The sequence below is a fragment of the Lissotriton vulgaris genome, chromosome 6 (genome assembly GCF_964263255.1).
Source record: "Lissotriton vulgaris chromosome 6, aLisVul1.2, whole genome shotgun sequence".
In the NCBI taxonomy this organism is placed as follows: domain Eukaryota; kingdom Metazoa; phylum Chordata; class Amphibia; order Caudata; family Salamandridae; genus Lissotriton; species Lissotriton vulgaris.
The window spans coordinates 1019762805-1019788767 of record NC_141694.1 but is presented as its reverse complement, the minus strand read 5'-3'; the positions used below and the strand labels follow the sequence as shown (position 1 = coordinate 1019788767).

Here is a 25963-nt window from a genome sequence, read left to right as displayed (position 1 = left end):
CCCCTCCATACGCATAAGACACTGGAGCAGCCCCTCCCATTGCGCTGCCATCGGCGTCTTACCCAGGCCCAGTGTTTCCTCCGTGTAATGGCTATACCTTCTGCTTTGGCCCACGCTATGAGGGAATACCTCCATGCCCTCGCGTGTGGTAGGTCTTGCGACTTCCACCTCTTCGTTAAAAGGCGCTTAGCAACCACTATCCCCAGGTCCAGGAAGCTAGAAGTGACTTTTGTGGCAGGTGTCCTACTGAACTGATTTAATAAGTACGTGGGCCACTTGAAGGATATACTGCGACCAGTACATGCGCCCAATGTCTCACTAATAGCCCGCCAGTAAGTGTGCCGGGTGTGACAGCCCCATAGGATATGTACTAGGCCAGCCCCCACCTCTGCGCAGCGAGGACAAGCTGCATCCGCACGGTGAAAGTAACTATTGATCTTTTCAGGAGTGAGTTACGCTCTATGAACAATAAATAATTGGATTTGTCTTTTCCCACTCCCTATCCTCCAGTTGCCTTCCCAAGTATACTTCCCACCCGTGCTGAAGTGAGTCCAATTTTATCGCCACATGCGTGCGGAGGGATGCCGCAAACCACCGGACCAAATGTCGGCCGCGACCCATTACATGAAGATATTGTATGGTGATGTGTTGGCTCGGCTCCTCCGTCATGTCCCCCCATCCTGAGGCCAATGTGGTAATCAAGGAGCGGTGCCGTAAAAATTGTCTCTGTGATAGCGCCATCTCCTCAGTGAGCGATTTGAAAGGCCATCCCGATATAGATCTCCCAGGGTCTGTATGTCAGCTTCTTGCCACTCCAGAAGCTCCATGAACATGAGTTCCCAGCCCTCTGGGGGAGCCCACTAGCTGTATGGCAGGTGCATAGGGAACTAGATCTTTCGTGACGTACAGGCAGCGTCGGAAGCATTGTAGGCCACCGCCAAAAGGAGGGGTGCTGGTGTGGGTAACTTAGCGGCCGGGTGAAAAAGCCCAGTGATGCAGTCCAAAGAGAGGGGAGGGGCTGTAGTCGCCGTATCCTCTCGACCTCTGTCCGCAAGACACCGGGCTATCCACTGCAGTTGGGCAGCTAAATAGTAGTGCTCAAAGCAGGGGGCAGCTAGGCCCCCTTGGTCCGTGAGCAAGTATAACTTCGCTAGCGCGATCCTGTGGCGCCCATTACCCAAGAGGAAGTCTCTGAGGAGGGCAGCAAACCCCTACCCTCATTGTTCAATTTGTATCCAAGGAAGAGAACGGCTAAGAACGCAATATGCGATTTTGCAAAATTGAATTTGTAGCCCAGAGTCTCCAAACTTGTAATGATATAGTTGCGCAAGATAAGGATTCAAATCTTCGTCCATCTGGTACATTTCATCAACATATGAAAATGCATCTGGGTCAATCTCATTCAAGAGTGACACAATATGTGCCGAAAAAACACCGGGGCTATACTTATATCCCATAGGCAATCACGCATAGCACCTCTGAGTGCCAAGAGCGCTGAATGCAGACAAATCCTAGCTCTCAGAGGTGAGGTTGTGGCTAAAAAGCCATTGGATATATCCAAAGTCGTCTTAAACTCTTTACGTTCTATATTATTTATCACTTGCACTGCATATGTACGGGAATGACTATTTAAATGTCTATAATCCAAAACAATGTGATATGAACCGTCCGGTTTCAAAACCGTAAAAAGAGGGTTATTCATCGCAGAGACACAGGGTTCAATCACACCCTGATACTCCAATTGAGTCAGAATATCTTTAACGGATGCCATTGCGTAACGTTTAATTGGATATTGAGGCTTTGGCTGAGGAGCAGAGCGAACAGGCCCAACATGTGAACGGGGATGCCTATCCCAATCAGCCTGGTTGGTAAAGTTTGATAAATAATGAGATTGAATACAGTTTAGCACCTGACATAACCTCTATCCGCTCCGCCAGCAGAGACTGGTCATGGGAAAAGGTGAACAGTTGAGGCCCATCTGGTCATCAGTGCTAAATCTTGGTGTTAGGCCTGTAAGCATCAAGTGGGCCAGGACAGTAGGCACAGTAAGAAAGACAAGCACAGTAAATAAAGTGATAAGAAAATAATGCACAAGCAGTGTGCCTTCGCTATTTATTAGTTCCATAAACTCACAGGGTAGAACCAACTTTATTAAACATCGGAATGTGGGGTCCAAGACATGCCCCTTCTCAAACATAGAATAACTCTGACCTTCAACACTCCTGTATTTTAGTACAGACTTCGTAAACTTTGATAGTGAACCAATAGTGCACCTTAAAGTACCTGCATAACCCCTCCCCATTACCTATAAATATAGTAAAATAATTGCCAAAGCAAGCTAACTACAATAACTAAAAGCAGGATGGGAGAGATCTCCATTTAGTCTGGGAGGATTTCCAACATACACATTGAGAGGCTGCATGATGTCCACTCAGGGCCAATCCATTCCCTGAACTGAATGTATTAGTTAGTGACAAATTGTATCGAAATAGAAACATGATACTCCCCTGACAACCCACCACTACCTTTTGTTTTATATTCTAGAACTTGATTATAAACAAACTTACTTTTGCAGCTACTGACTTAGTTTTTCTTTCTTTCAAGGTAACAAGCTGTGCATGGGTTCCCGAGAGTAGTCAACTGTTTACAGGGAGCAAATGTGGCGTCATCACTGCATATTTGAATCGGTTTACAAATAATATGGTAGGTATTTAAGATAAGATGTCTTTATATGTTTCTGGCTTGGAAATTTCTTTGCATAATCATAGAAAACGTTAAACACATAGAAACACATTATCCTGAGTTTTAGTCTCCTCCCAGATAATTAGATATTCTACATCAACCTTGACCAATAGATGACTGTAAGAAAAGGCCTCTTTTTGGACTGTCGCTGCTGGTTTTTTGACTCTGAGAGTGCACTGGGGTCTGCTAGCAGACCTCAGTGATATTGCTTTAACCTTTAAACATGTATGTGTGATTGGCCTATACCCAATTGGCATAAGCCAACTGTTTTATAAGTCCTTACTATATGGTACCAGAAGTACTCAGGGCTGGTACGTTAAGGTGTCCCCTCAAAGACTGCAGCCCTTATTGTGCCAGCCTGAGTGGGACAAGGTAAAACATGCCTCTCAGCATGGCACTGCGGACTGGTAGAGCAGTTTAAAACTGCTAACTCAACGTTGCCCTTTAAAGCAGAGGCAAAGCCCTAACTCTCTTTTTAATGTGTAGAAGTCTACCCTACAGCAGACCTATCAAGGCATAAGGCAGGGTGCAGCATATTAAAAAGTGGAAGGTGTTTTGCATTATCTCACAGTAAAAACTCGCAATTGTTATTTTTACTATGGGAAACACTGACCGCCCCAATGGCAAGTACAGAGTTATATGCTGACAACTCATCTGTGCTAACTTCTGAATGGGACTACCAAAGTCGATACGTCATGGAATCAAACAAACTGTTACATTATGCCTAACTTGATGCCCAAGTCAAACATAATGTAACATGTTGCTAAATGCAGCTTTTAGAAAGTTGCCACTCTGTTCCCCAAGTTTTACAGTGGCCATTTGCTAATGCTGGCCATGAGACGGCCTTCTGTCCTGCCTAGGGAGATGTGCCAACGACTCCCAGAGCAGTTAACAGAAGAGGCTTACTGCTGGAGGTGATGTTGTATCCTCCTGGAAGAAAGACACACAAGGTGTTACCCCAAAGTGCATACATCAAGGGAAAGCCATTTTTGAAGGGTAAATGGTGAACAGACTCGAGAGGGGCTGCTCTTTTGTCTGGGTAGACAGGTTGACGTTGGGGACACTGGCCCAACTGTTTTTTCCTTCTGTGTAGCACCAGATAGCCATACCCAGAGGACGGGCTACTGAGCTTCACACACCAAAAGAATGGTTCAGCCATCTTGTGAGAGGGTAGAGGTGAGCACTCTGGGATAGCTTGATGCTACATATTTGGTGGGAGGGATCCAGGTAGCTCATTGGATAATGACCACAACCTTACCGAAGGGCACTTTCTAGGAATAAAAAGAGGCACCCAGAACGTAGACATTGCTTGGACAGGAGAAGACTAAAGATATGCTGCCCTACTGACATTGGAATGGCAAAGAAGAGGCTGCACCAAAGTTGGACTGCACCTGCTGCTCCTTGGGGTAGCAAAGATAGGACTGTGCCTATGGTGTCCTGCTTGTGGAAAAGTTGTACCCTGAGCCCAGCCAGAAGCAGAGACTCCAAGAGTCAGTTACCTGACTTCCTGTTCGCAGTACAGAGCTACAAAAGATGAGTAAGCCTGCCTGGGCAAGATGGTATCCCAGATCTCTGAATCGTTGCTCCTCAGCCTGGGAGATCAAGACCCTATGCTTCAAAGTTGCACCCGAGTCTGCTGGACCCGGGAGAGTCAGAGTGCAGTTGGGTCACTCAGAGGAAAAGTTATTGCCAAAAAAAACCCGCATATTTTGTAGTACCCGAAACCAATATTCCAGTTGCAACTGTACTTTTGCTGGACCAAAGAGAACTTTAAGGAACATCGACCCCTGTGGACAAAGTCACCCCACCAGAACCGGGAACCAATGAGTGGCCCCAGTAAGACCCCCGTTGACCGCACAGCATCTTCAGCAACCTTTAACTTCTTCAACATCCTGTACCTTTGCATCAGGACCACTGCAAAAGTAAGTGGTAATGAACCCCTTACTATGAAGCGAGACTGGAGACTGTTTTTTTCTGCCAAGCTAACTGTTACTTCTGACCTTGTTGGTCCCCTTGACTGGCTCACTGCTGGAGTTAGTTGTCCAAAGTACTTCCAAGTAACCACATTCATCTTTGCACCAACTTTTTGGTAAAAAAAGTTTCTAAGTGTGAAATTTGAGAAATTTTCCAGTGCTTGTTTGCAGTAAGGTGAAAATTCTTAATGTATTGTTTCTTTAAAAGCTATACCTCTTGAACCATCTGGTGGATCTTTTTCATTTTGTTGTCCATAAATTCATAAAAATATAAGCTAAGAGAACGTGGCCAAGATGACGACTGGCTATGACGTGCCTGAGTGGAGCTCTGTCCTTGCCGCCCTATACAGCACCGCTCTAAACCCTCACCCGCTGAGATTCCTGATCCCTGTTGACGTTGGGAGTCCATGGTCGTCTAGGGCACCGACTGCAGATGATTTGGTGCCCCAGTGGCTGGTATAGCGGCTGTGCAGCCGAAACACGCAGAGGCCACGGGGCACAGTGGGAGGCCTGAGCGGTGAGGCTGCACCCTTCGAACTGCAGCTCGGCATGGATCTGCGGACTTCTCAACCGTGGTGCCTTGCAGTTCCCGAGGTTTGAGACAACTGGCTTGGCATGGGACCATGATGGACCTATATCCTTCACCGCTGCCACCCATGGGCCTGTTGGAGTTCGGGCCCACAAGGGAACTCCTCCCCTGGACCGGGGCCACCGATCATTCCCCCCTGTCCTGACGGAGTAATGCCACGTGTGCAGACAGACGGTGGTGGATAATGGAGCCCCCTGCCGCCTGGAGCCCTACAGACGGATAGCCGAACCAGCAGCACAGAATAATGGCAGCTGGCCTTCAAAGCCTCGGAGGTAAGCGACCTGGGCTGCAGCGGTGGCAGGCCTGAGTATAATACCTAGATGCTGTGGGCCTAGTGGTGAGTTCTGGACTTCCTGGCCCTGCTCCTCAATCTCTGATCGAGTGCTGAGGGCTCTGGAATTGCTCCCCCACCTACTTACCCGCTGGGGTGGTTTTCGGGGGCGGGGTGTCAAAAGGAGCCTCTCCCACATTTCCTTGCTGAGCTGATGCAGGGGCTGTTGAGTCTGGGGGTAGTGAGACCTGGCCCGGTGCATCTGCTTAGATTTGGTGCGCTGCTGAACGTCCGTGAGTCTCCATAGTGATGGATGACTCTTATATGTGAAGAGCGCGCCAACGTGAAGTCAGTGTCCACGCTACATTCATTCATGGGCGCCCCATTGCTACTCAACGCGGCAAGTCTTGCTACTTCGTTGGGAATCAGTGTGCTCCAATCTACCCTGGCCCTTGGACGTGGCGGAATCAATGGTTTGAGAGTAGCCAGAGATATTTTCAGAAATGCAGAGTCAAAAATACAAATTGTATAACATACAAGCCTGTATAATTATTCTTAACAATATTAGAGTATTCTTATGTGACATAGTGCAACCGGTTCTGCAGCGGCAGTACAGGATGGATGCCTGTTTTCCCCTTGTCACTAGATTGATTGATTCCACACAAGTAAGGAGAGCTACCACTGCCACCCCGGGAACGATCCCTAACATCGGATTAGTCTTTCAGAATTGTGTATAGAAGTAACGTTTAATGCGATGTAGTCATTTAATCAGCGCGCCAAGCCGATGCGCCACGCGGCTATCTGAATGCCTAAATCAGCACTCTGTGCTGCAATTTATATACTTGCACGCCGCTCACGGTTTCCCGCATTTTGTAACTCGTACGCTTCACACGCCTTTCCGTATTATCGGTCAACAATGAGCGTTGCAGTAAGCTGTCACGCCACATTACTGCCGATTCCTTGCTAATCCATGCCATGGCATCCGAAAGTCTAATTCACTACTCTGTGCCATTTTTATTAAGTATTGGCGAAATGCGCGAATTCGCGGAACGCGAATTTGCGGTACGTAAAATCCGCCAATTCGTGCAAATTTGCGGATTTTTTTGGGCGTGTTCGCGTGGCGCTGTGCTTGTTCGCGGGCTTTTTTTCACCGCAATGACCGCGGACTTACCCATGCGGTCGTACATGGGCGCTGCCATCTTGTTTCACGTGTTTGCGTTGCGTATTTCCGGTTCCGGGCCCCAGTTGCATGCTCGAGTTGTGCAATTCCTACGTGCGGGTCTCAATTACGTGTTTGCGTCCGTTTTTGCGTGTTCGCAGGAGAAATATCGGGCAAACTTACCCACGCGGTCCTCAATGGTCTCGGCCATCTTGTTTTTCATTCATTTCTATGGTCCTGGGCATGCTTTTTGTATCCAGCTTGAATCTTTGCCATCCTTTCTTTGTTTGAAGTTTTTTAAAAACTTTTTTACTCATTTTCTATCCCTCTCTTTTTCTACATCTATATTTTGTGTTTTTTTCTACTTTTGGTTATTTTAAAACTACTTTTTTTAACTCTTTTTTTCTTTTCGTAACTTTTTCCCTATTCTTTCTGTTTTTTTATTTTACTTTACTGTCCAGGACCATGGCAAAGGGAGCAGGCAAAGATCTGAAGGGGAAGGGTCCTGCACCCAGTAGCCGGCTCCCTTGCGGGCACTTAAGAGGGGAGGATGTGACGGCCAGGGAGATTTTCAGCCCGGTGGAGGTGGCTGCACTGATCTTTTATGTGCAGCACCGCCTCCCCAAGACCGTGGCAGCAGGGGGCAGGCTTGCATCAGAGAAATAGGACATTGTTGATGATAGGTGCAGTTCGACTTTCCACATACCTCAGTCCGAACAGAAGTTGAACCCCCAATCCCCTGACCGACTATCTAGTGTGTCTGAACAATGATTAAGTTACGACCCAGAAGAACAGAAGAAGACTTTAAAGTTTAAACAACATTCTCTTGAATCAATATAACTTAACACATCAAATTATTAGAATAACTGTGCGAGAGCCCCCTCCTTCTTTAAAGTACTTAAAGTACTGCTGGTGATGAGGAGTAGGTGCTGAATTGTCCTGTTGGCAGAAGGGCAATGGAATCTTCTGTCTGTAATTATATAAATGGTGCACGTTAAAAAGCAAGCATTCATCAGTTGGCTAACCATATAAAAGGTTATCACCCTCCCCAAAACAGTCACTTTTTTTCATTCTGTGAGGGGGTGCCCTGGGCGCCCCCAGGAGAAACAGTAACCTGTGACCCCTCCCTCTTATTTTCAACGCCCCCGTTTCCTCCCTCGTGGAACCAGGCGGAGGAGCGCTACAGTTGCGATGAAGAAGACATTGACAGCGGCCCCTTTAAATGGTACCGAGGGCTTGAGGAGGAGGGGCCCGACTCCACCTTAAAGCAGGAAGGTGATCAGGACCAGGTGTGTCTATACACCGGAGGAGCGGTCAGCAGAAGGAGCGGAGAGGCGTGGAGCAACAGGGACGAGAGCTACGAGTTTTGGGAAGAAGACGACTTGTCGGAGAGAGCACTGAGAGGAGGAGAACGGCGGGACGGCTCGAGCACTGAGGAGGAGCCGCTGAGAGAAGTCCAAGGGTTCCGAGGAGCGCCGAGGGAGTCGGAGGTATACGGAGAAGCAAGACCAGCGCCAGAGGCGAGCTCGGAAGCTGTCACCACCGAAGGCGAGACTGGAGCAGAGGTGCAACAGGAAAAAGCCGAGGAAGCAGAGGGATCGAGATCCGAAGAGACACCGAAGCCAGGAGGCCACCGACACCGCGCTCCGCCCAGCCACTCCCCTGGAGGGGCGTGGCTCACAGAGGTGCGTTCCCATATAGCGGGTTGGGTGGGGAGAAAGGTGAAACGCAAGTAAACGTCCCTGAGCCCTTTTTAGTGCGATAGAGTAATCACTGTGTGCACAAACCCTCACAATCACTAGAGTGTTCTCGAGCACCGGGCATCCCTGACTACCCACCCCCTTTGATTGTTTGGTTGTCGCTTATCCCGGCAGTGAGCCTAATATACCTCTGTTGTTTCCCCCCCTCCACCGTTGGAGCCAAGGGCAAGACGGAGTCGGAAGGCAGAGAGCGGAGAAGGCCTCTAACAAAGAGAAGAGAGGAAGGGGTCATATCAAAGAGCCGGAAGGAAAGAAGCCGCTCCCCAAGAAAGACTGTACCCAGGAAAACCTGTACTGACTTTCTTTTGCACAAATTAAAACCACTAAATACAGTAACTAGAACTCGTCTCCTGCCTCTCCCTGTCGCGCCCGTTACACATTCCCAATAATTAAAAATTGGTTATGTATTAACATTTTCTTTAATTACGAGACGACATAGGGGGTGGTGTATGGCATCTGAAAATATGACATGTTTTTTCTAGACATCACAACATCGGATGCAACACCTAACACCAGTGCCGGGGCCAGCAGTGCGGAGGGGTCCACTCCAGGTGATAAGGCGGCGCCACAACAAGTGCCACCAGGAGGAGTTGGGGGGGGGGGGGGGAGGCTCAGCGGCGGCGGACGGTGGTAAGTTATTATACTCCTTACTTATTGACATTTTTGAGTAGGCTCGCAAAGGAGTGTATGATGTACTGTACAGTAGACAGTACACTAGTACAAGTACACTGTACTGTTAAGAACAGTTACTAATTTAGAACTACATTTTTGCCAATCACGTAGAAGACAGTCAACCTTGACTTAGCCATAGCATTAGCGGCGGTAGTTCTCTGGTAAGCAATGGCCCCCTCTAGGACTTCAACTCAGCTGGGAAACTTTTATCGTGAAGCCAAGTCATATCAGATGAACTTGAGGGATGTGAAGAACGAAAAGGGAAAGAAGGGCGAAAGGAAGGACGAGCGAGTCGTAACATTTATGACTGTAAAGAACGATACTTGTTTTTTAATGCAGGCAGAGGTGACTGATAGGAAGGAATCACATGCATGGCTGCTTGAAGCAAGGATGGTTGGAGGAGAAAGAAAAGATGACTGCCTGTGTGGGTGAATCAGGGAAAATGCATGTGTGGTGTGCATTGCAATATATCATTTGGGTCAAACTCAAATGCAAGTCAAGACGGTGGTTTACCAAATAAAATGAAAAGGGTGCTAGTTGGTTGTTGAGAAAAAGGTAACTTGGTACAGTTGAGACATTAAGAAGAATGATAGACGTTTACTTTGGGAGCCTGGATGGTATCTTCTTATTCCTCATAGATAGCAGAGGTGTATGTAGTAGAGCAGACGCTCAGTGGATGAAGAGTGTTACTTTGAACAGCATGTCCGTGCCAGAGTAGCAAAGCTGAGGAAATCCAAATACTAGAAGTTGCGATTGTTCAGAAATATTCCCTTGACTAACAGTACAGTAGTTTACTTTGCAAGCACAGCATATATTGTCAATGTATTGTGTAGTTGACATTATATCAAGTAAAGTCCCTTCCTCCGGCAATTATGGGTACCACACTCACTCCCTATGTTAATAATTTTCTTTCAGCTGTGTCATGGGTGGACTATCGCTGTTGTTCACTCCATCCATCAAAACAAAGCACCTAAAGCCATCCATCATATAAGCAAAGATCATGTGATCGGCAGGATATAGGATCAGAAATGAATAATCTTCATTTTCCTTTTGTAGTAGTCAAGGCCCGGGGTGGCAGTGCGAAATATAAATTACATTGAGCAGTAGCCCTTGAACCGAGTATGGCCAGTGCCACCCCTATAGAAAAGTAAGAGCTTCCCTATCACCACCTGCATGTACTGCTTAAAGTAATGCGAGTCTGCGTCATCATGGCTTGTGTCTGTTTTTCTTGGGTGCAAGCTGAGTGAGCTGGCAATATGCTGCCGGCTAGGCTACCACAAGTTCACGTACAAGTAATTTGTTTTGCAAAACAAGAGAAAAAAAGAAGACTGGTGTAGTCTCTGACTCTCTGACTATGTAGTAGTGAGTCCATAGTGCTGCTAGTAGAATTCCTGAAATTCCCACTAATGTCACAGGCCTACAAAGACGGCGGAAAGATACATGCCAAAATGTCATACTGTGCTTGCAAGTTGCTAGTGTTACTGACTGTGAGATAACTTTCTGATTAATTATTTTGAGTTAATGTTAGACTATTGGCTACAGTATTTTTCTTTATTTCTTCATATAGATGCTCCGCAACAAAAGCTCACCTGGAAGGAGATGGCTGTCCGGGCCAGGGCCTGTAAGCTGGAGGCCATTTGCGCTGAATATCGGCGGCTGTGGGCTCAGGATCAGGACGAGGAGGCGGCGACTACTGCATCCTCCTCCAGTGCCCCCGGGTCCACCAGCCAGCAGCCTCCAGCTAAACGGCGCCGTGGCCCGACAGCCTCCAGCCGCCACACAGCAGCAAAAACAACTGCTGCCCCCCCCCCCCAGAGCCTGGATGACACGTGTGCGCCGCCTCAGAAAAAGAGTGGACTTCCTGGAGCGCTTAGCTGAGAAACAAGAGCTGCGGGAACTCCGCAAAGAGCTGCGGGACCACCTGTCTACAGGACACCGCCGGAGGAAGTGACTGTACCTTGCCCCTTTTTTAAAGACTGTTGGGGGGGGTGGGAATTGGGTGTTGGGGAAAGGGAAAGGACATTTGGACCTTGTTTGGGGTTATGGGTGGGGGGGTGAGTTGGGTTAGTTTATTTTTGTTAGAGGAAATATATTCATTTATTTTACATTCCTAAACATAGTATACGCGTTTATATTATTTTGTGTGGAGGTGGGCGGGGTTACTGTACGTTTGGTTTCTTCAAACTTACCAGCATGAATTATCTAAACGTCCAAAAATGTACAAAATTGCCACTAACAGAGTTAGTGAATTCAATTGCCCTAGTAGTACTTTACTAGTACTACTGTCAGTCTCTCCTCTCCTCCGAGTCCTAGCCCATACCTTTATTCTACCTCCCCAAAAAGCTTATCTTACCTTTGATTCATGTTTGAGAATAGGGCTAGGGACAGGGCTGGCTGCATGACAAATGGCGATTAATGTTGGGTGTTGACTTTAATCCTGGACGGATGAAATATCATTGTTGTGCTGGTTGTAGTAGTGGTACACACTGGCAGTAGCAGCATATGAAAAAAAGCAAATGAAACATCGAGTGGCCTGAGCGTAGCATTAGAAACAGTACAATAGATAGTACGGGAGAGAACAGTGCCATAAATTGTAGCCTAAGCAGTGCTAAAGTATTCAAAAATATAAGTACTAGTTGCGTGGAGTATGGCTACTATAAGAAATAGTATGAAGGCAAAGGACACAGCAACGTAAGCATTAAGCATTCGATTCGTCACGTGTAGGAGGAGGATGTTGTTGATGATCAAACCACGATGGCACACATGAAATTCTGATTCAAATGATTTTTCTGTTGCTTTGACCTTATCCTCCCCAGCAAGTGTGTGGAATTTATTGTTGTCATTTAGTCACACCTCAATGAAAAAAACACACAGCCCGGGGGAAGAGGGTTAGGGTTTGAAAATTGGATGGGAATTGGGGTTTTTGGGAAAGTTTTGTGGAGAGAGGAAAAAAAACACAGCATGGGCAATCAATAAATGAAGAAAAACCAATATTTTGATTCGAAGATATCCATAAATCTTTTAAGGGACACAAAGGAAGTGCACTACTGCATGCATGAAGTTGTTTGCTAAATGGATGGTTAGGTTACTGAAAAGTAGTACTAACTACAACTTACTAGTATTAACTATGAAGAAGCAATTTGACAGTACAGGGCTGCAGTAGTTACGCAATTTTACTTGCCTCTCTGCCCTCAAAGAGAATAAACACCTATTAGTACATTAAATTAGTTTTAAAAATAGCAAAGAAACTTATGAAATAGCTGGAGGGATGAATTTGAAGCAGAGAGCAAACAAACGCACAGAGTCACACTCGAAGAAGTTCAAGTTCACAAGAATAACATTTAAAAGATAATGAGAAGTGAAAAGGATACTGTAACTGTATGTTGTAGTTGTCCTGTTGAATTTGTGAAGTTGCATGCATCCAGCCATTCCTTTTATTCGCGGTACTCCTCCATTCCATCTGACGCTCCTTTGATCAATCAAACACGCAAGTGAGCTAAAAAAGAAAAACTTTGTCACCATGGACTTTCTCCAAACCACTTGCAGTCAAAATTAGACCTTCCCAGCAGTGCCCCCAGACCCCTCGACCCACCCCCAGAAATGGAGAACACTGCTAGGCCTCAGTTTAAATTGTGCCAAAACGCTGTCTGCAACTAGGCCCAAACCCCCCTTTTCCACCATGGATTTTCTTCAAACCACTTGCAATCAAAAGTAGACCTTCCAAGCAGTGCTCCCAGACCCCTTAACCCACCCCCAAACATCTAGAACCCCCCAAGCAACCCCCCAAAAACATGCAATACTGCTGTCCCCAAAACATGGGAAATTGCAAATTGCGCCTTGACAAAAAAGTGCTGTTTTCAGCACTTCCACCACTTCGATCCTCTTGAAACTTACCAGGACACTTGTTCCAGTGATACCCAAGAATCTCAGCAAGGCAGAACAAAATCGATCCACTGTAAGGTGTACGACTAGTTCACCCAAACACACGTGCACGCAAAACACCAAAAAGGCCACAATTCGGCCAATTCTGAAAAAAACGCCAAACCCCCCTAAAACCTTGCCAACATCATTATGAACGAGCCTGCATCGGGCCCTGAGCCCTAGACTCCGGGAACCCTACCAAATTATTAATTAAACCCAAAAACCCTAGTAAACTGCACTGAACCCTAAACCCTAGATATGCTTTGTCTGTCTGTGTCAAAGAGCCTAGGTATGCTACACCAGGTTGCTTCACTCAGTGGTGCCTGCCTTGACCGTCTGCATCGCCCTGCCGCAAGCATGGGCCAAAAACAAAAATCTGTTCCGCTCGCGAAATTTTCTGTTTTTCGGCGGCAAATTCACAATCCGAGAATCTCACGAAATTGCCGAAAATTCGCAAACTCTTGAGCGTAACAGATTTTTGGCCCATGCTTGCGGCAGGGCCATGCAGACGGTCAAGGCAGGCACCACTGAGTGAAGCAACCTGATGTAGCATACCCAGGCTCTTTGACACAGACAGACAAAGCATATCTAATTGTATGCAGCAAGCCACATAGCCCCAATTTTACATGAACTGCTGTACTCTGTAATCTGCCTGGCATAACAACACTACACTCCCTCGACCACTCCATACCACGACTAGACAGACATGTAGTTCTGCTGTAGTAGTTGTTGTAGACTGGTTTACCTGTTTGACACTCACAAATTGGCCATAGTTCTTCCCTAAACCGACGCTGATGAATCATCCATCCCAGTGAGTGACTGTAAAGAAAAAAGATATAATATTTAATCAATCATCATGGTATATTGGCAAACAGTAAGTCCAAGGACATTTTGCACATTGGAAAATGCAACGTAGTGGCCCCTGCAGTTGAAGTACAATTTGAATTAAACAAGGTAAAAAAAAAGCAGAGTAGACTTGAGTTACATTTATTGTGTAAAAGACTAAATAATAACAGAAGACATGTGATTCATTTCATGCACAACAAACAAACAGCAATTGCTTTCATCAGAGCCAGACAGCCATTGATGTCCACTGCATGCCGCCATCTTCTCATTATTCATTACCTGTTCCACTTTTTGTCCGCATCTTCTTCTGAAAGTGCGGGACCACAGGGCGACCTCTCCTGTCAATCAATTTCAGAAGTAACTGTCAGCAATCAGCTAGCATGTAGTCAGTAATTCCAGTCCCACTTGAGGGGACTCGTCTACGAGTACGAAGACAAAGTTTCTTTATTCTGCGTAATCCAGCCATCTGCCTTGAGGGAAATGGATAGGGGGAGTCTCTGGAGGAGGAGGATAGAGGAGCATGATTGAGTTGTGAACTTGTGAACCTCAGGAATGCAGACTGCTGCACCTTCAAATCGATAAGGAAAGAAGATGAAGACAGTGCTGCTGATGGACTTGTTGTTATTAGGTGATTAGAGTTTTGTTGTGGTAAAAGTTGCAAAACAAAGAAAGACACACAGGAATAAAATTGAATAAGGACGAAAAAAAAGGAAGTCATTTTCAGGCCTCGGTGTCCTCAAACTCTATGAATTGAGACTGGAGTAGATCAGCTAACAGAGAAGAACTTCTAACACCTAGGTCTGAGTCCTCTTCTTCCTGCGTGCATTCACGTATTTTGTAATCTGGTGGTATGAAGTGCTGATTCATCTTGATCAGTGTTAACCTCTCCACATTTTTCATTTTTGGGTGAGAGGCGGGTCCTTTTTGAAGTTACAATGGCACCAGCAGCACTGAAAACACGTTCAGAAGACACGCTTGCGAGTGGGCAAGACAAATAATTTAGAGCCAGGTTGGTGATCAGTCGCCAATGAGGCCTTTTCCGATACCAATACACAAATGGGTTCTGATTAACAAAGACCTCTGTTGGGTCATTCAGTTAGGCTTGCACCATCGACTGAAGGTTCTCCAGGGTTGCTCCACTTTGCGTACCATCTGTGGCCTTTGCATCACTGGAACGAGCAAACCCTTGATGAGTTAGCCAATCTGCTTCCAACAATATTATGGCTGGGCCTGGTGCAGGTGAGGATGATGATACGGTTGCTGGTGTCATTAACGGCTGTGAGGGAAAGTGACTCCCTTCGGCCACAGATTCAGAAGTGGAACTTGACACCGGATGGCCTGCTGAATCAGTTGTACTTCTGCCGGCACCTTCAATTTTCTGCCGCTCTTTTTCGAACCGAGTGGCTGACACAGCTAGCCAATGTTTGTACTTTGAAACATCTGCTTCATCAAAAGGAACGAATGCTTTGCTGGCCACTGGCTTTTTGTACCGTGGATCCAGAATAGTGGCACAAATGTAATCTTGTTCTGTATGTATGTTTTGAAGCCTTTCATTGGCAACTAGGCGGCTTAATAACCTCTCCGCCAACTGATATGCGTCTTGCTTTTCAGCATCATTTGGGAACGTTGAAGACACCGCATTCAGTTGGTGCTCTAGCATGTGCAACAATGGGATAGCTTTGCCCAAAGAACAGTCCTCCCTGCTGACTTCACGCGTGAAGACCTCAAAAGGACGAAGCATGTCTTTCAGGCTTGCAACTAGCTTCCATTGATGTGATGTGATGTGATGTGATGTGAAAGGCATTTATAAAGCGCAGCATACACTATACAGTTTCTTGGCGCTAGGACAGAGAAGGACAGTGGGCACTGCCTGGGCAGGAAAAGGGAGTGAGTAGCAGCAACAGGGAAAAAAGAGTAAAAGAAAGGAGGCAGAAAGGAAGAAAACATTTTAATTGTACGCAATGCGAAACAGATAAGTCTTGAGGAGTGATCTAAAACGGGTATAGGGAGAAGCAAGCCTTATGTCCAATGGGAGGGCATTCCAGAAAGATGGAGCAAGGAATGAGAATCTTAAACCTACCCATTTCTTACGCTTAATTCTCGGGACTTTGAGTAGAGCCGAGTGAGCCGAGCGAAGATTGCGAGAGGGGACATAGGGGTGAATGAGGGAAGAGATGAAGGTGGGACCTAGGCCAGCCAGAGATTTAAAAACAAGGCAGCCAAGCTTGAATTTGCAGCGTTCAGAAACAGGGAGCCAGTGCAGGGATCTTAGCAGGGGGCAGACGTGATGGTGCCTCGGTTGATGGAAAATGAGACGTGATTCTGGACAAGCTGCAAACGTTTGAGTTGATAATCTGGGATGCCTATGTACAAGGAATTGGCGTAGTCAATCCTAGAGACGACTAACGCCAAGAGGGCTAAGGTAAGAGCCTCGGTGGTAAGAAACAGCGCGATTTTCCGAATTTTTCGCAGTTGGAAAAAACAGGATGAGACAGTGGCATTTATCTGGGGCTTCATCGAAAGATCTTTACTGATGATAACCCCCAGACTTTTGGCTGAGTCAACTGGACGAGGGGGAAGACCCAAGCTAGCAGGCCAGAAATTGGAATTCCAAGGTTTGGAAGGCCCCCCGACAAGAACCAATTTGGTCTTGTCGGGGTTAAGCTTAAGGTGATTTGCCCCCATCCAGTTGCTAATGTGACAGAGGGTGGCTTGAAAATCTGAAACCGACTGGTCCGAGGGGTCGATGTTGAAGACCAGCTGGATGTCATCCGCGTAATTAAACGCAGTGACATTCCTTTCTCGGAGAGACCGGATCAGGGGGGTAAGGTATAAATTAAAAAGGAGCAGGGATAAAGAAGAGCCCTGCGGCACGCCACAGGTCAACCCCACCCTGTCAGCGAAGAACTGGGAAAGCCGGACCGCTTGTTGGCGGCTGGTGAGAAACGAGCGAACCCAGTCCAGGGCAGTGCCCCAGATGCCAGCCTGCCTGACACGGTCGACCAAGATGACATGGTCGACCGTGTCAAAGGCGGCCGACAAATCCAGGAGCACTAGGGCCTGACTGATGTTAGAGTCAGCCCCCCTACTGTAGTGTAGTTCCTAGTTTCCCACTAGGCCCTGCACCATCTCTCCGGACATCGCCTTCCTTACGGAAACATGGATGAATGCTTCCTCAGCACCAGACATCACCATTGCCATCCCTGATGAATATAAGATCACACGCAAGGACCGCACCAGCCACACAGGAGGAGGAATCGCTATAGTCCATAAGAAATCTATCCGCATCTCAACCAGCTCTGACGCCAACCTCACCAATTCCGAACACCTTCACTTCCAGGTCCACATCGACCCCAAGACCACACTCAGAGGCACCCTCCTTTACAGGCCACCAGGACCCCGCGCAAAATTCAGTGAAGACATCACGGACTTCATCACTCCGCACGCGCTCCCCTCCAAAGAATACATCCTTCTGGGAGACCTCAACTTTCACTTCGATAAGATCAACGACCGCAACACCGCCACCCTCGTGGACAACCTCACCAACCTCGGACTTAAACAACTGGTCACTTCCCCCACCCACATCGCAGGTCACACACTCGACCCCATCTTCACCTCCAGCAACCATGTCTCCTTCAACCACACTACGGACCTCATCTGGACTGACCACAGATGCGTTCACTTCACCTACAACAAACCAAAACCCAGCATCCACCTCCAACCTACCTTGAAAAGGAACTGGAACAAAGTCACCACGGACCAAATCTCCGCATCGCTCCTTCAACACACCCCAGCCCCCTCCTCCAACGCTAACGAAGCCGCCGCTAATCTCACCCTATGGTTATCCAACACCGCTGACACCTTAGCACCTCTGAAAAAACATCAAAACAAACCTGGCAGCAAGAAGGCCTCATGGTTCAACGATGATCTCAAGAAGTCCAAGAAACTCTGCCGCTCCCTTGAAAAGGCCTGGAAAAAAGACCCAACCACCAGCACCAAGGACGCCTTTCTAAAACGCCACCCGCACTCACCACCAACTAATCCGAAAAGCCAAGAAAGCAGCATTCAAGGATCGACTCGACAACAACGCTCACAACAGCAAGGAACTTTTCAACATCGTCAAGGAATTTTCCAATCCCTCGGCCAACTCCAACGACATCACCCCCTCTCAAACCCTCTGCGACTCCCTAGCCTCTTTTTTCCACAACAAGATTGCAGACATCCACAACAGCTTTGACAACCAACCCGGAAACCAACCCACCCTACCGTCTGCTGTCCATCCTCCCCCCGTGAACACCCTTAACGACTGGAAGCCAATCCCCACTGAGGACACCATCCGCCTGATGAACTCCATCCACTCAGGATCCCCCACAGACCCATGCCCTCACCACATCTTCAACAAAGCAGACTCCGTCATAGCACCGCACCTCCGAGACGTCATCAACTGCTCCTTCAACTCCGCCACCTTCCCTGAAGACTGGAAACACGCTGAACTCACCGCCCTTCTGAAAAAACCAACAGCGGACCCCACCGAACTCAAAAATTACCGCCCCATCTCGCTTCTTCCATTCCCGGCCAAAGTCATCGAGAAAGCCGTCAACAACCAGCTCGCCGCCTTCCTCGAAGCCAACAAATCCCTCGACCCCTCACAATCTGGCTTCCGAGCAAAACATAGTACCGAGACCGCCCTCATCGCAGCAACAGATGACATTCGAACTCTACTGGACAATGGAGACACAGTCGCCCTCATCCTCCTCGACCTCTCTGCAGCATTCGATACAGTCTGCCACAGCACCCTTCTACAACGCCTCAATAACATCGGAATCCAAGGAAAAGCACTGGAATGGATCACCTCGTTCCTCACCGGTAGAACCCAGAGAGTCCGCCTCCCACCATTCAAATCAGAGGCCACTGAAGTCATCTGCGGCGTACCTCAAGGATCCTCACTCAGTCCCACCCTCTTCAACGTATACATGAGCCCCCTCGCGGCCATCGCACGCCAACACAACCTCAACATCATCTCTTATGCGGACGACACTCAACTGATCCTTTCACTCACCAATGACCCCGGCGCCGCCAAAGCTAACCTGCACGAAGGAATGAAAGAAGTCGCCGAATGGATGAAACAAAGCCGTCTGAAACTGAACTCAGACAAAACAGAAGTCCTCATCCTAGGCACATCCCCCTCTGCTTGGGACGACTCCTGGTGGCCGGAAGCCCTCGGAAAAGCACCCATCCCGACAGACCACGCACGGAACCTTGGCGTCATTCTGGACTCTTCACTCTCAATGAACAAACAAGTCAACGCCGTATCCTCTTCCTTCTTCAACATTCTTCGCATGCTCAGAAAAACATTTCGCTGGATCCCCTCCGAAACTAGGAAAACAGTCACCCACGCCCTGGTCACGAGCCGACTGGACTACAGAAACACCCTCTACGCAGGTACCACCACCAAACTCCAGAAGAAACTCCAACGAATCCAAAACGCCTCAGCCAGGCTCATACTAGACATCCCACGCAACAAACACATCTCTGGCCACCTTAAAGACCTCCACTGGCTACCCGTCAATAAGAGGATCACTTTCCGACTGCTCACCCACGCACACAAATCACTTTACGACATCGGGCCAGACTGCCTCAACTCTCGACTGTCCTTCTACACCCCCTCCCGCCAACTACGCTCTTCCGACCAAGCCCTCGCCACTATACCTCGCATCAACAAGACCACCATGGGAGGCAGATCCTTTTCTTACCTGGCTGCTAAAACATGGAACTCACTCCCCGCTTACCTCCGCCTCACCCAGAACCACCTAGCGTTCAGAAAGCAGCTTAAAACGTGGATATTTGACAAATAATCCTCCTCCTCCTCCTAAGCGCCTTGAAACCCTCTGGGTATGTAGTGCGCTATACAAATTTTATGACTTGACTTGACATTGGAATAACATAAACAGTAGTATCGACGTAGAAGTGCGGATCTTCCAGGCCTCTACTGACTATGCTAAACTTAATCGGGTGTGTTACCAACTAGCTCAGAGGTCACTGGAAACTTTCTTCTCTGCATGGGAAGTGATCAGCTTCCCTGGCACAGACAAGAAGGGATTCAGCTTTCCAACAACCGTGCAACATGACAACTTTGCTCCTCAGATCAAGAGTCAATCTCTAGGGTCGTGTGAACAATAGACATGTATTTCACTCAGTCGGATTAGTGCAGATTACTTTCACAATATGTAGAGAATAGAGAGACGGGCGTTTGTCAATAAAGGGTTAACATTTATTGAACAGTCTTTCTTCTCGTACAAGAGAAATGTATTGCCACAATTGCAAGACTTGTTATGATAAAAAGTACGTATAGTAAGATAAGTATTGCGAAATAATACTGTAAAAGCATTGATATGGTTTCTTAGCCATACAATGGTTTAAAAGTAATAAAACATATATACAGTCATATATACATTAGGCTAAAATACTCAACTGGTGCTTCTAACTACGCCTACCCCAGTGTGCCTGACCTAAGCCTAACACGTGGAAGGGGAGTAAGTAAGTAGCTTTAAGTTAAGTTGTTTTTGCCAAGGTTTGCTTCAAGAATTCTCATCTAAGGGTTTAGTCAACACCATACCTCTGAATAGAATGATGGAGGTCTGGTATCTCCTTCAGGAGGAACTCGGTATCCCAGTCACCCGCAAGGGCAGACTAGAAACGCTGGAGCTGGATTTCTCAGCAGAAGAAAGGCAGCGTCTCTCTTCAGCTCGTCGAGGAGGAGGAGGGGGGACAGCGTCCGCGGGCAGCTTGTCATCTGCTGGGCTCTTCGCAGAGGGACGGCTGTTCAGCTCCTAAGCTCACCACACCATCGCTCGCGCTTCAGCAGCGATAATGGTATCAGTAGCTTCACCAACAGCAGCAATGGGACACTGGCTGCAGCAGCAGGCTCGCTCGCAGACAGCATACAACAGCTAGCAACAGACTATTGCTTAAGGCAACGTTGGTAATATTTATACCTGACAGGTGCCTGGTTTGACGCAAGTTTGCTGGACATAAGACGTCAATTAAAGATGTCACTAGGAAGTGATAGCTACCAGTTGCTCATTAGAGTTCCATTACTAATCAAAACACAGCAAGCGGGGATTTCCAGGTTTGCTGAGTTTTTATCTTGTTGAAGAACTCGGAGTGTTAATCTAGGAATATCAGAAAGTGACTTCTGCTCTGTCATTGCACTAATTGGTTGCAAAGGAAGTGGCAGAAACTATTCTGGAATGTGGCTCTGTTCGTGTGAGGCCAGAGATGACTTTCTGAATATCGCACTTGAACGGTTATGCCAATATAGGGAATAAATGGATTTATAGCCGAATAGGGGCATAAGGTCGCAGTATCGATCAGGAACCTAGATAAACACGCAACACTACGCAGTTCTTCCATGACAGAGAGTATGACCATCTCTGTAGAGTGGGCGGGTCTAAACCCGGCCTATTGAGAGTCAAGAAAATGAGACTGCTCAACAAACGAGCTCAAGATGTTAGTGACGTGAGACTCGAGCACCTTGCTGAGGTAGGGGAGGAGGGAGATAGGGCGAAAGTTGCTCATGATCGTGGGATCAGCTGTAGGTTTCTTTAAGATAGGCACTACCTCGGCTGCCTTAAAAGAGCTAGGGACTAGGCCAAGAGTGAGGGAATTATTCAGGAGTGCCAAAGGGGGGGCTGGGCAAGCAATGAAGGCCTCGCGTAGGATCTTGGGAGGGCAGCAATCAGTGGGAGACCCTGAGGTGACTTAGCTTAGAAGAGCGGGGAAGTCAGCCTCCAGAATGAGGGGGATTTGAGTGAGAGAGTGGGGGTTGAGGGAGTCAGCGAGGGACCCGGGAGAGTCAGATAAGGGCAACACCGAAATGCTGTTTTTGATTTTTTCAATCTTTTCAACAAAAACGTGATTGAGAGAATCACAAAGCCCCTGTGAAGGGAGAGGTTTAATGGAGACCCTGTCTGAGTGAGACAGTTCCTCCACAATCGAGAAAATGTCTTTAGCTTTATTAGCTGACTCCACAATTTTGTTGGAAAAGTATAGGGTTTTGGCTAACACAATGGAAGACTTGTTCCCTTTAAGTAAAGTTGAGAACTCTAGCCTAGCTTCAGGGGCATCATTTCTACGCCAACGGCACTCAGCTTCTCTAAGTCCGAGTTTTAAAACTTTAAGGTCCTCGGTAAACCATTTCAAAGCGTCATGAGGACGCCTAACTTTGACCCGTTTGAGGGGGGCAACCACATCGCTGGCAGATTCGAGCAAGCGGCTTAAGTCAGAAGCTTGAGTGTCTATTGAGTCGGATTTGGGGGGAAGGGAGATGCTGAGTAAGTCGACGAATTGGCTGATATCAGCTCTATTCCAATTCCGGGCCGAGAAGTTCGCCTCCAGAGGCCTACTGGGGCGAATAGGGGCTTGGAGGGAAAAAGAAATAAGGGAGTGGTCAGGCCATGCACACGGCAATATAAGGGGGGTCGAGATCTCTAAATTAGAAGTCCAGACCGGGTCCAGTATGTGGCCTTTTGTGTGCGTAGCAGTGTTAATATGTTGCCGACAATTCAGGCCACATAAAAGATCAGCAAAGGCCGCAGAGCACGCACTCTCCTTCTCGTCCAGGGGCCAGTAATTGAAGTCTCCGAGGACTAGGGTTTTAGAATTATTGATAACTACCTGAGACAATAGGTCTCCGAACATAGTCGGAAAATCAGGCATGGACTGGGGAGGGCGATAAAATAAAACACAAATAAGGGGTGACACTGAGGATTCCAACCTTAGTGCTAAGTGTAGGAGAGTAGGGTCTGCAATCCTATGATCACCCAGATTTTTTTGCTTTTGTTTCACTGGTTTAGGACTTTCCCTGGCTGTGGGCCTGCCAATCAGACCCACAGCCTAGCTGTTCTCTCACTAAATTGACATGTGTACCTTAGGTGCATTATCCAATTGGGACTGTTGCCACCTTATCAGACCCTGTAACTCAGGGCATAGGTGTACCCAGGGCCTACCAGGGGCTGAAGCATGTATTATGCCACCCCTGGATGGCCATCTAAATCTGACACAACTGGCTGCACGACAGCTGGGGCAAGGTGGTGTAATCACCCTTTGCTTTAGATATAGTATACCTATATCTAACCCTAAAATGGACACACAGATTCCTATCAGTCACTCCTATGGCAGGCCTTGACAATCCTGAAGGCAGAGTGCTTGGAATCGTGTGAAATGGTGCTCTGGCATGAGCTGAGCCCGTTTGCAGCTTGCGGAACCAAGTCCTAATAGCTGTTCCATGATAACGCATACCATATACTCTTAAGTGCATTATAATCCTCGCGGTTAAATGCTAACTCTGGTATGGCTTTATCAAAACATGTCGAGTAAGGTGTCATACGAATTGGAATACTAACCCCTCGCCAATTCTGGCGACGGGGTTAGCATTCCACCCTTCTAGAGGGACACAACATGTATGTAACTGTGAACCCCGGTTAAAGTTAACTGAAGCCTCAGCTCCACAAAATGGATGCTGCCACCACAGACACGAGTCTGACCTCCTGCTACTGGGAGTCCTTCCAGCGAGGAGAGCTTGGACAAAGGGTTTCCTGTCAGGGGCGGTGCTTGCACCATCCCAGACAGGGTTTTGTGTATCCTGGGTAGGCAGGGCTTTACAGGAAGGTGACTGCAGAGTGGCACCCCGGTGCTCACTACGCATCTGCCGGCTAGAACCAGTTCCAGGGGCACACCAGCCCCTGGCCTGGGGAAAGTCCGGCATGGGAGAGGGGTGTAACCACCCCCCTTCCTGGTCCCACCCCTAGGGCAGGACCTAGTAGCGTACCCACCCCTTTCTTTAGGATAAAGGCAGGAGCGGGGACCCTTCCAAATTAGATGATCTTTGAATCAAGAAACTACTTTCTACGAAAGGAACTCTCGACTTCTTCTCAAGATTTCTCCCTTGTGGCTAAGGAGTAGTCACCCTGCATCCGCAGGCACCATCTAAGAACTCTGCGGTTTGCTGCACGTCCTTCCTCAGGAATCCGACCGACCAGCACGACGAGACCCGGCTTCCCTGGCACCTCTGACCTCTACCTACCTCTACAACTAAGCTGAGAACCGTAGGTGCGACGAGACCTCGAGGGACCGGCCATCATCAGAACTGCACGACTTCTATCCAGCACGCCTGCCAAGGGATCCTCTGGTGAGTACTTTGGGGTCCGAGAAGCCCCGACCCTGAGCAGCTCCAGCACCGAAGTACAGCCTCCCAGCATCCCCACGATCTGCGTGGGGCCCTTCTGCTTTTTGCTGCTCACCGCGTTGTTTGGCTACTAGCCCGCTGGCTTGTGGCCTTCTTAACTACGCCCGACGACATCACTGCTGCTGGTCTGGTTGCTCCAGACTGGCCCTTGCTCCCTTCCAAAAGAGGAGCACCCCGGACCCTCCTGGTCCACTTCAGACGCCATTTTGAGTCCACCGCGTGGGCTTGAATTTGCCAAGACTTGTTGCCCCAATGCTGGGTCCAGCGACGTCGACAGCTTCATCCATCGTGGGACAGCTCGCACCTCCATCCTGGTCGCCGACAACGCCTCCTGGTCCGTGAGATCTGCAGAGCACAGCGTCGCCCACTCACCTAGTCGAGGTGACTACCATCCGGTGCCCTCCTGGTGCCACCTGACTACTGGCTAGTAGTCACGAACTTGGTCCCCTCTGCTTTCAGGTGTCATCCATCTTCGATCCAGGCTTGGATCAACTCGAACTATCTTCACTGGTCGCCTGCCAGCATCTTCTTTCTTCAGGCTCCTGGTTAGTCTACGAGTATTCCCGACGTCTTTTGAGACATATGCAGCTGCAGCCCCTGGACTAGGTAACTTCGGCATTTCGGTGCCCCAGCATAGCCTCACTATCCAAGGGTCAGGATCCGCTGTCGTTTTCGATCTATCTAGTCGGGTTCGCCCGAGAACACTAACTTTGTGAAATCTAGCTACCATAGACTTTGTCCCGCATCTCGCGTGAGAGTGCACACTCTGCACCGGAGTCCCCTAGGCCTCCTACTAGTAGTCTGAAGGTTCAGTAACGTAGTCCTAGCGAATCCAAAGCCTATTAGTATAGTAATTACCTGCTAGTAATTTCGCATTCCACTTCCATAGTATATGGTTTGTCGTGTCCCTCGGGCATTTGTGTAAATTGTGCAACTTGAAGTATTTTTATAAGAGTTTTGTTGTGTGCTTAGTACCCTGTCCTCATAAAGAGTACAGGGCTGTTGTGATTCTAATAAATACACTGTTTATTTTCATAACACTTGTGTGGTGTCCTTTCACTTGGTGTTCAAGGGGTATATGTGATGGTATAACAGCTGGCTTAACACGCCCTCTAGAGTTTAGCCCGAAGACTGCTCGTATCCACGCTACTAGGATAGCTGGTCTATAAGGCTGACTTACAACCAATCACCATAAGGGTTGTTTGGACTGATACAAAGTGCTCACTAGAATAGTGAACATTATATATCAGGCCAACTTCTCACACTAAGCAGTCAACCTGAGGAATACAGGGTACAGAAAGAACGGAAAATTTGGTTGGGAGCCTAATGATGGCTGCCACTCCCCCTCCGGAATTGCCAGAGGCCCTATTGGCTTGAATGATATAATAGCCATTCCTCCATTCCTCCAACTCTAGCCTCATGTCTTTCATAGTAGAACCCAGTTTATAGACATAATCATTTATTACCCCCCACTGCTCAGACAGACGCTCAAGCATGAAAAAGGTTGAGTTCCAACGTGTTGCCACCTCCTGGATGAGTCCTTTGACCGGCAGTCTACGTTCATGTTGAATGCTCCTCAGCTGCTTCCGGGCCTTAAAAGTATGGCTGAAATGTGTGCAGATTCTTCGGCAGGTGGTCAGTAACTTGCTGACTGTGTTTTCTTTTTTCAAGAAATCTTGCACCACAATGTTAATACTGTGCGCCAAACACGGCACTCTAAATTAGTTACCATCTTGCATGGCCTTAACTATATTACTGCCATTATCCGTAGAAACATAACCAAT

At 47.9% G+C, this 25963-nt stretch overlaps 1 protein-coding gene across 3 annotated transcripts in view; it reads left to right on the top strand.

Moving 5' to 3' along the window:
* LYST (lysosomal trafficking regulator) overlaps positions 1–25963 on the top strand; it is a 4348576-nt gene that overhangs the window by 3749033 nt on the left and 573580 nt on the right. For all 3 annotated transcript variants that reach the window (XM_086927077.1, XM_086927076.1, XM_086927078.1), the window contains one exon: positions 2605–2703. In XM_086927077.1, coding sequence (XP_086783203.1) covers positions 2605–2703 — 99 coding nt within the window. The remainder of the gene's footprint in view (positions 1–2604; positions 2704–25963) is intronic.